Source organism: Cucumis melo, chromosome 6, assembly GCF_025177605.1.
Source record: "Cucumis melo cultivar AY chromosome 6, USDA_Cmelo_AY_1.0, whole genome shotgun sequence".
Lineage (NCBI taxonomy): Eukaryota > Viridiplantae > Streptophyta > Magnoliopsida > Cucurbitales > Cucurbitaceae > Cucumis > Cucumis melo.
In genome coordinates this window covers 5,085,894-5,095,491 of record NC_066862.1, presented here as the reverse complement: position 1 = coordinate 5,095,491, position 9,598 = coordinate 5,085,894, and the positions used below count along the sequence as shown (strand labels likewise).

The 9,598-nt window shown below is 30.0% G+C and overlaps 2 protein-coding genes across 4 annotated transcripts; one reads left to right on the top strand and one right to left on the bottom strand.

The window, feature by feature from the left end:
- The first annotated feature begins 2,422 nt into the window (after positions 1-2,422).
- Positions 2,423-4,549, top strand: TCTP (translationally-controlled tumor protein homolog). The gene is made up of 5 exons (NM_001297532.1): positions 2,423-2,516; positions 3,091-3,164; positions 3,341-3,469; positions 3,554-3,711; positions 4,217-4,549. The coding sequence occupies exons 1-5, from the start codon at positions 2,489-2,491 to the stop codon at positions 4,332-4,334; spliced, it is 507 nt and encodes a 168-aa protein (NP_001284461.1). The 5' UTR covers positions 2,423-2,488; the 3' UTR covers positions 4,335-4,549.
- Positions 4,550-5,398: 849 nt separating this feature from the next.
- LOC103483847 (universal stress protein PHOS32-like) lies at positions 5,399-7,773 on the bottom strand. 3 transcript variants are annotated; one of them, XM_008440666.3, is made up of 5 exons: positions 7,675-7,758; positions 7,373-7,568; positions 6,915-7,006; positions 5,897-6,018; positions 5,399-5,695 (listed from the first exon to the last, which is right to left on the bottom strand). In XM_008440666.3, the coding sequence occupies exons 2-5, from the start codon at positions 7,533-7,535 to the stop codon at positions 5,605-5,607; spliced, it is 468 nt and encodes a 155-aa protein (XP_008438888.2). In that variant the 5' UTR covers positions 7,536-7,568; positions 7,675-7,758; the 3' UTR covers positions 5,399-5,604. The 3 variants fall into 3 exon arrangements, 2 of the variants coding, with proteins under 2 accessions (XP_008438888.2, XP_008438889.1); XM_008440667.3 differs by having other exon boundaries at positions 7,373-7,773; XR_007821686.1 differs by having other exon boundaries at positions 5,546-5,695; positions 5,842-6,018; positions 7,373-7,757.
- Between the last annotated feature and the right edge of the window lie 1,825 nt (positions 7,774-9,598).

Below are 9,598 nucleotides of genomic sequence, written 5' to 3'. Positions count from 1 at the left end.
TTGGTGATTGAATTTTCTTAACTTTTTTTGTGCACTAAAAAAAAATCTACTAATTATATACACAAGCATACTTCTATATATAAAAAAATAGACAAAAAATAAAATAAAATAAAAAAAATTAAAAAAATTAAAAGAGAATAGAGAAGCATGATTTGAATTTTTCTTCACCCTTAGCATTTTATTATGACTTCTGAACATGAATGAATGAGATATTTATAAGAATTTGAAAGGTTGAAAGAGATAGGAAAGAGTTAATACGAGAAAAATAAGTGTGAATAGTTGGGAGATAGAACATAAAGGGAGAGAGGTATATGAATGTGTTTGAATAAATTTAAATGACAGTTAATTGGATAGAAAATTCGTAATTTTTGAGAAAAGTTTAAAAAACCATTTCCACTAAAACAAACATTAAAACCACAAACATTAAATTTATATGAAACACAAAATTGCCACTAAAGTAAACTTAAAAAGAATTATAATAAAAGGGTAAAATGGAACTAAAAAATTTATTTACTTGCATCATTTTATATATACAGTAGATAATTAAATGTATAGTAACTTTTTCTAAATAATTACAAATCTGGCAAAATCTATATGTAATAACGTTGTGGTTGGTAGATTATTACTAGATAGATACTATATAATAAACTGATTCCTACTAGTGATAGTGATATGACTTGTTATTAAAAGAATTGGATTTAAATTTAATTATATATAAAATTTTCATGTTTGTTAAATATAACATCAAATAAATAAGATCAAGACCTCATTTTGATGGTTGACTTTCATTCATTTAATGGAACATTTTAATACTCACTTAGGCTTCAATTAATTGCTGTTTTGTTTTTTATTTTTCTGTTTTTTTATAAATATTGTACTTGATTTCTCCCGATTCCTAATTATAACTTTCATATATATATATATATTTGAATTATTACTTTCAAATATTGAAAATAAAAGTAAATTTTTTGAAACATAGTCATGGATAACATAATACATGTACCGATTAGGAAGTTATCTTTCTCTAAATATCATGTTAATGCACGGCTTAATCAAATTATGCAATATGGTACAATTAAGTTCGTTGATGTTACATTCGATTTGAAATTGCAAATGAATAAAGTTGCTACAATGTTAAATTCAACGTGTGATATTACTACCACTTATTGATATGTTAGCAAGTAATACTAAGTGAAAGGAACAATGTTATTGAAAATTAAAAGAAAAAAAGATCAAATTGATAGTTTAATTCAGTTCAATTACTTTATAATTTATCTAATTTATCTAATTTTAGTACAACTCGTTCAATCCTAAAACCATGTTTAAAATCAAACGTGATGTCCAAAAGTTTGAAACATATTTATATAGTAATTACTAATCAAATACATGAATGGGGTATTCAAAAGAAAAGCACAATCTACATTTTTAATAAACTAATAATTATACTGAAAAAAACAACTACAATATTAATATGTATTATTGACAAAAATGTAATATTTCAAGTAGATGAGAAATAATGAAATTAGCTGGAAACACCATCAACAAACAATAATTGATGTTTTCGATATTTGTAATTTAAGTTTAAAGTTAAGATTTTATAATTAATTTACTGTTTTTAATCACTTATTTTAATTAGGCTTTGTTTATAAAAATCACTTATTATATACTAAATAAACTTTAATTTTCTCTACAAAGGGAAATCTAGTTTACTTTTTTTTAGAAATCTAAAGTTATTAAAAAAAATTAAAATTCAATTCAATTTCAAATATCCGTCGAATAGCTATATTCGAATATATATGTTCTAGGCTAAAATGTATAATTTTGAAAACAAGAATCTATCTACTTTATAGAACATCAATTTTTTCATCAAAGAATAAAAAATTTAAATCATGACATAATTTTCACAAATCTTAAATCATCAAATAATATTGTATATTATGATAATATCCCATGTAATATTACATAGATGTAAAATAATTAATATAAAAAAATCAAAATTAACTCATAGTTGATAATATTATTTCAATTAAAAAAGATAATTTATCTTAATTTATTGGGTTTAACACATATATAGTTTATGCCAAAAACATGTATTTTCATAAATACTTAAAATTTATAAGACCCACAAAAGATAAATTACTACTACTACCAATTTTTTTAGAATTAAATAAAAATTAATATCTCATTATGATATATAATATATATATATATATATATATATATATATATATATATATATATATATATATATATTAAAAGGAAAAGAAAAAAGAAAAAGATGAAATAATGGAAAGGATAGAATAGGAATTAAAAGAATAAAGTGAGATTCGGTTGAATTATACCAAGTTCTTAACCAAAACCCTCCCCTATATAAATTGCTTAGCCTCTTCCATCGCAAACCCTCTCGCGCTCCTGGTTGCCCTACTCTCTCTCGTCCCCCCCATCAATTTTCTTTGCAGGAGCGATCCGGAGATTCAATTTTGCAATCATGTTGGTTTATCAGGACCTCGTTTCTGGTAATTCTTCTTTTTTTCTCAATGATTTTATGCATTTTTTCCGTTTTCTTTTGTTCTAGTTCTAGGGCTTCGATCTTCCCGTTGTTAGGGTTTCCTTTTCCCTTCTTGGATCTGTGATTTACATGGATTCCTTTGTCACCGTTTGGATCTGGAACATATTTTAGACCAATTGATTTTTGCATTCACTGTTCAATCTGATTCACTTTGGATTTTCTAGTTCTTCTGTGTTATGGGGTTAGTTTATTATCAGCTTGGCTGTTAAAAGGGGTGTTTTTTAGTTAGTGATTGTTGTTGAAGACAGCTGTTTCTTGTGGTTGGAATATCTAATAACTGAGATTGTGTTTTGGGATGAAAATATTGTGTTTTTTTTTTTTTTTTGAGTTATGCATAGATATTAGGAGATGAAGTTTGAGTATTGAAGATTGGGTATTGGGTTATTTCCTCTTCAATTCTATGATTGAATAAGTGTATTCCTCATGAGTGATTATCTTCTAGATGATTTGATGTTATTGCAGTAATATTTCTTTGGGTTTCATTCATTTACATTGTGGACTTATTTCAATTTTCATATCAGGTGACGAGCTTCTCTCGGATTCGTTTCCATACAAGGAAATTGAGAATGGAATGATTTGGGAAGTTGAAGGAAAGGTTAGTTATTTCTTTTCTATTTTTATCTTTTTTTCGACTTAGGAACAATTTTTATTGGAAAGAAGGTTGTATCTTAATGGTACCAAGTTTTTAATTAAAGAAGCAAAGTATGTTAGTTAAATTGGATGGATATTCAGCACAATGTTTTACTCTTTTCTTACCTTGTTTTACTGTAGTGGGTCGTTAAAGGAGCAGTTGATGTGGATATTGGTGCTAATCCTTCAGCTGAAGGTGGCGGTGAAGATGAAGGTGTTGATGATCAGGCTGTGAAGGTGGTCGACATTGTTGACACCTTCCGTCTTCAGGTAGGCATGCTCCTGATTTTCAAGGGTTATTGAAAGCATTTGAACAGGATTTATGTATTGGTTTTTGTCAATTTGGGTTTCCAGGAGCAACCTTCCATGGACAAAAAGGTTTTCCTCTCATGCATCAAGAAGTATATCAAAAAATTGACACCTTTGCTGCAAGGAGAGCAACAAGAGGCATTTAAGAATAAAATTGAGGGAGCAGTTAAGTACCTGCTTCCAAAGGTCAAGGACTTGCAATTGTAAGTACTTCTGCAGTTATCTGTGTCTTTTTTTTTTTTTTTTTGTTGAACCAAAGATTTTGTTTTTGCTGCATCCTTTGGTTTAGGAAAACCAAATCCAACAAATTATGGTCAGTTTGGTTATTGTTGTACATTTAGAATGTTTTGCATTGTGCTTGTGGTGTCCTAAACTGTGGAACAACTCTTGAGCAAGTATGATACTGCTTAAAGCACTTGACTACTTCTCCTAAAAGCACCAACAGTGCCAACCAAGTGACTGTTTTATGAACTCACCCTTCTAAAAGTTGGTACTAAACTGATCATTGTCCGAAATTTATGTATGGGAAAGAGGATTGAACTTGAAAACCAACACCAACAGAGCTTAGAGTAGTAAATAAAACAAATGATTCATGCGTATGATAATTCTGAATTTGTGTTTGGTAAGAACTGATAGGCATGGACTCATTCTACATCAATTTTTTAAATCATTAGAATGATTCCTTACAAACTCTATTCTCTTTTGCAGCTTCGTTGGGGAGAGTATGGCCGATGATAGCGCAATGGTATTTGCATACTACAAGGAAGGAGCTACTGACCCAACATTCTTATACATTGCCCCTGGTTTGAAGGAAGTCAAGTGCTGAAAGAACAAAACTTTGGAGCAGAATGCTTCATGTAGCATTATTAGTTTCTACTATATTTGCCTTTTTCTCATGACATTTGAATTTGGATGGTTTGGGCTGTTTTTGTTTTGGTTTATTTTGGGTTTCCTTGTTTTGACCTTGTTTACTGGGAGCTTATGTTCTGGTGAGTGCAGAAGTTTATTTTTATGCCTAATGAATCTCTATTTTTATAATGTCAACAGCGGATGGTTTTCTACTTTTCTTCATTCAAAGTGGTCTTGGGGAACTTTAACTTTGGTTATGAAATTTTGTTTGGGGCCAGGATTCAATTTGCACTCAATATTAAAGTTTTTTTTTTTAATTTTTTAATTGGTTAGGTTGTTCATAGAGTTATTCCGGGTTAGCTAGATCCAGTAATTTTGTTCCACTCAAAACATTCCATAAAATTTAATATGGGAATTATTTGTACGATTTTTATTTTTCAATGACGAGTCATTTGTTGTTTTAGTAGGTTGGATATTGTACATTTCTGAGCAAAAGAATGTACTTGAAATTTTAATAAGAATTCAATGACGTAGAATAATTCGCAATAGTAAAATTTTTGAACTCTATAGATTAAAATTTTTCGTAAATATTTTTCAATTCTATTTTAGAACAGATTTCAAGGGAGATATTGTTCATTAAAGTTTAAGAATTTAATGATTATATGCTCATTATGAACCTACTACTCATTAAAGTTTAAAATTAGAATTTAATGAACAAATCAACTAAATGTTTGTCAGATACAACTTGAAAGCTCTTATTTATTAGACATTTAGGTAAATCAAATCAATGCGTATTGATATTGTAAAGTTGGTGTATTTATTTTATGTTTTCAAATTCATTGATCAAATGGATTTAACAAATAATCTTTCAGCTCTATATAACTATGTTTTTTATACCGTGTTCCAAAATTTATTTTTAGAATTATGAACACTTATATTTTTTGTTAAATTAAAAAAAAAATTGTATAATAGACCAGATGTTACAAAATTTTATAACATAAAACATATCTAAGTTGATTAATAATATAATGAAAAGGAAAATTGCAATAAGAAAGACTCGTAGGCTACTATTTAAGTTCATACCAATATTTTTAATGAATTACAAATAAAGCATAACTTATCGTAATTTGTATAAGTTGTATCTACCAATACTATGGTTCATTTGCTACGAGTCCCTAATTGAAACTCAGCTGCTATTTGATTTGAAATCTCCAAATTCAGAGATCCTTCGTTCTAGATGGGGATGTTTAGCTCATGGGCTTGGGTGGCCTCTTCACAATCATGACACAGCAATGAGCATGCTGAGCACAGTAGTCACTAACACTGCCCAGTCCCATCCTGTACAACAAGAACATCAGAAAACACTTCTGACATGTTGGATCAAAGCTCTACTTAGTTCTTTTTGCTTCTTTGTAGAGTATTTCCATTCAAATGGGTGAGAATTGAAAACTAGAAACTACAACTTAGAAGCAAGGCAAAACTACCTATATACGTGACAAGTCAGCCAAATTCTTGTATAGTTTACCAAGGAGTTCTTACTTTTTTACTACTCCATAATCATGACTTCCAACAACCAAAATGGATGCATGGAACTTGTCTACAGAATCGCATAATACATGTCTGGCATCACCCTCCACAACTTCAGTCTCCACGCTTTGAACCTACATGGCAGAAGCTATCTCAATGAGCACGCTAAATGGTTATGTTAAAAAAATTTGCAGACTAAATGGTGCTCCAGTTTCAACTCAAACTCTGGATAGCTCAATACACGAATCTCAACCATTTTTAACTCAACATGTGTTAGATTATATAATATTGAATTTGTCTTTACACATAAGCTTAAGCTTTGGAATTAGTTAGTGGTTTGACATGATGTAGAGTAGGTAGTTTAGGATATCTAGTTAGCATGGATTTTCATCTACTAGGTCTTCTACATATTTCAAGTCCACAAATGAGAGGAGCGTTGGATGATAAAACTATAAATTTACCTTCATCTTCAATTTTTTAGGTCAAACAGTGATTTAACATGCAAAGTAGGTGGTCCATGAGCGTTTCAGGGTTTGTTTGGATTAACATCCCAAGTGCTTAGGAACAGCATTTTACATACTTCGAAAGTCTATTCAAGCATGCCCTCTAGACATGTATTCTATAGAGGCACAAGGAGATCTGCATAACGCAAGTGTACCCAGATGGAGTTGTGGATCCAGTTTATAATACCAAGCTCAATCCCTCATCACAGTTTTCAACATAACTCTCTTTCCCATCACTTTGACACTACACGATCTCATTCTCGTTCAACCCTCATGTTCCGTCCTAAGTGCATTCATACCTCTCAAACAACCCATAATTCTAATCCATTTTCTTTGGGTGGTGCAAGAAGTTTCTTTACAGTTAATCAGAATGTGCAAGATTTAGAAATACTATCCAAGTCCAAGTTTGATTTTGTAAACAACTAATTCAATCGTCAATGAGAATGGAAGACAACTTTTTAAGTTGACAGTTCTATATGAAGATAAATGATACAATCATAAGATTTCTAAGGGAAAGTCAATTTTACCTTGTGTTCGATGCATATATCCTTCGCTCTTTGAACCGTGCTATTAGTTTTCTTTAAATCTGCATCGATCGTGGGCATCAAATTCGGGGACCCTGTATATCAACATTTGACAATCATTTGGGAAAATGTTAAACTCGATTATGAGAAGAAATGCAAAGGTAGAAAGATTTGATTTTCATTCAATACCATCCCCTAAACGAATCATTTACAGAACAACAAGAAATGAGCGGTCTCAAAATGTATACAGATTCCTTGATTGGCTGTAATTGTACATAGCAAGAATCCAAATAAAATAATATCACTCTCTCATCAAGAAGGTCGATAAATTCAGTTTTCTCTATGGTTGATACCGTCATTCAAGAATCAAAATAAATTCTAATTTATAACTTATTCTTCAATTTCAGAAAAGACTAGGTGGAAAAGCAAATCGAATTTCGGAAGAATCGAATGAGTTATACCTAGGAATGCGACTCCATGAGGGGTCGAGGGAAGTGTAGCGTTGACAATAGTGAGCTTGTAAGGAGTGGCGTTAGGCCCAAAGAAATGTTGAAGCGTCCAATCCAAAGCGTAGAAGCTGTGCTCACTTTCATCGACGCCAATCACCATTACCTTCTCCGCCATTGTCCAATACCAACCAAGAGACTTAGAGAAGGACTTTTTGGTTGTGTAGAGAGAAAACCGTTGTCACACTCCAACGCAGAGAAATTTTTTAAGGCAATCTGAGAGTGAGAAGGAAGATTGGGTTCGAAGAAGAGCGTACTTGGAGGACATTCAATGGTGGAGAAATCGGCCGAAGATGGGAAGAGCTTCTGGTGGAAGAACGGCCGCATCGTTCGCAACTGTCCAGAGGTTTCTTCGTGCGGCGGAATCGGAATGTTAAAACAATCATTTAAATCATATTTCCATCTCTAAACTCCTTTTCAATTTTACTCTAAACTTTTAAAAACTCTATTTAGTCCTTAAAACTATTTTATTAACTCAATTAAAGGATGGTAAATTAATTTTATCGAAAAACTAACTTTAAATTCAAGATTTATACAATTGTATAAATTTTTTTAGTGCTTCAAATTTGGGATATTTTGTGATTTATTGAGATGTGTTTTCTTTTTTTCTTACTAATGTTAACATCGATTCAATATCATTATTTGAGTTTGGTTCAAGATTCAAATTTGATAAAAGAAAATAAACAATGGAGAGGGAGGGGATGCGAGATTTTAAGTTTTGGAAGAAAAAAAGTTTTTAATTTGAGTTTACTTGACTCATTAGTTTTGTGGGATGGTTCACACAAGTTTAATTAATAAATATAGAGCCTAATAATTCAAATATAGAAACTCCTATATCATTCCGTCCAATAGTTAACGGAATCCCAATGACAAGGACCAAAGTAGGTTTTCTTTAGTTTGGGATCAAAATAAATACTTTTAAAAGTTTAGGGACCAAAATAGAATAAGATACAAAATTTAAAGATCAAAATAAGATTTTTAACTAAATTATTTTTTTTCTAGTTTTTTTCATTATAATTTTTTTGGGAACATTTTATGGATATTTACTTTTGGTCGATGTCTATATTTCATCGATCTCTTTTCTAAAAGTTTTTGACATTTTCTTGGATACCGATAACTTAAACTTTGCCAATATCAATATTCAACAGACTTTCTTTCTAAGTTTCTCTAACCATTATACTATAAAAATGAAAATATGCAATACTTTTTCCTTTAGTTTCTCTATTGTTGTCTCACTCCCTTTCCCTTTTCTAGTAACCTAGAAAAATCATATAACATTAGTAAAATTGTCATCCTCAAATTTGTAGCTTAACATATTACATTGATTTTTTTATTAACTTGAATATCATTGAGAGAAATTTTCCGACCTTAAAAACTAAAGTGACTTTTGAAACTTTAAAAATCAAAGTCTATTAAAATTTCCAAAAAAAAAAAAAAAAAAAAAAGAACAGTCTCACACCTCAACCTATCAACAATTCATTTTGCTCCAAATATAAAATATAGAAAAGACGGTCATTGTTTTAAGTTCACGAGCATTTGTGTAATTTAAACTCATAAATAATTTATCAAACATCTTTTAGAAGAGTTTATCCATTATGAGCAACAATGAAAGATGAAAATTGAATCTACCACCTCTAAGATTGGAACTAATAATTACAAAACTATCGCCGTTTTTTAGTTCAAAAATTGAAGATTGAGGAATTCACTTTCAAACCTTTATTTTCTAGGATGGAAAGTTATGTGGATCAATGTTGAGCTTGATTCGACAGTTAACACGGTTAACACGGTGCTTGTTACTAGTTAATTTTTGGTAATTTAGTTATTATATATTACTAGTTGAATTCAGAATGTCCTCACTAAATTATTTACAGCATAAATCTTTTACTTTCACAAACATAGCAATTAAGGGTTTTTTTAATAAAAAAATTGGTTTTAATAAAAAGAAAAAAATGTTGAAAATTTAATAAGAACAATTTCCCCATAGTATTGTCCATACAAGTGAATGAAGTTGATGGTGCTTCAATTCACAATCAAAGATCTCTTCCCAAGACTTTTGACAAATTAAAATTTTGAATTATTTAAATTCTTTTTGGTGCCAAAATAGACAGAATATATTTATCTGTTAATCATCTCATAAGCTTTCTATGTACAGTAACTTTGAAATTCATCATCATAACTTAA

Bases quoted from the DNA above. Each gene is read 5' to 3' on its own strand.
- TCTP (NM_001297532.1), top strand. From the start codon at position 2,489: ATGTTGGTTTATCAGGACCTCGTTTCTG. The intron at 3,165-3,340 runs GTTAGTTATTTC...GTTTTACTGTAG, and splicing joins TTTGGGAAGTTGAAGGAAAG to TGGGTCGTTAAAGGAGCAGT. The intron at 3,470-3,553 runs GTAGGCATGCTC...TTGGGTTTCCAG, and splicing joins TTGACACCTTCCGTCTTCAG to GAGCAACCTTCCATGGACAA.
- LOC103483847 (XM_008440667.3), bottom strand. From the start codon at position 7,535: ATGGCGGAGAAGGTAATGGTGATTGGCGTCGATGAAAGTGAGCACAGC. The intron at 6,019-6,914 runs GTAAAATTGACT...TCTGCCATGTAG, and splicing joins ATATATGCATCGAACACAAG to GTTCAAAGCGTGGAGACTGA. The intron at 5,696-5,896 runs GTAAGAACTCCT...CTTGTTGTACAG, and splicing joins GATTATGGAGTAGTAAAAAA to GATGGGACTGGGCAGTGTTA.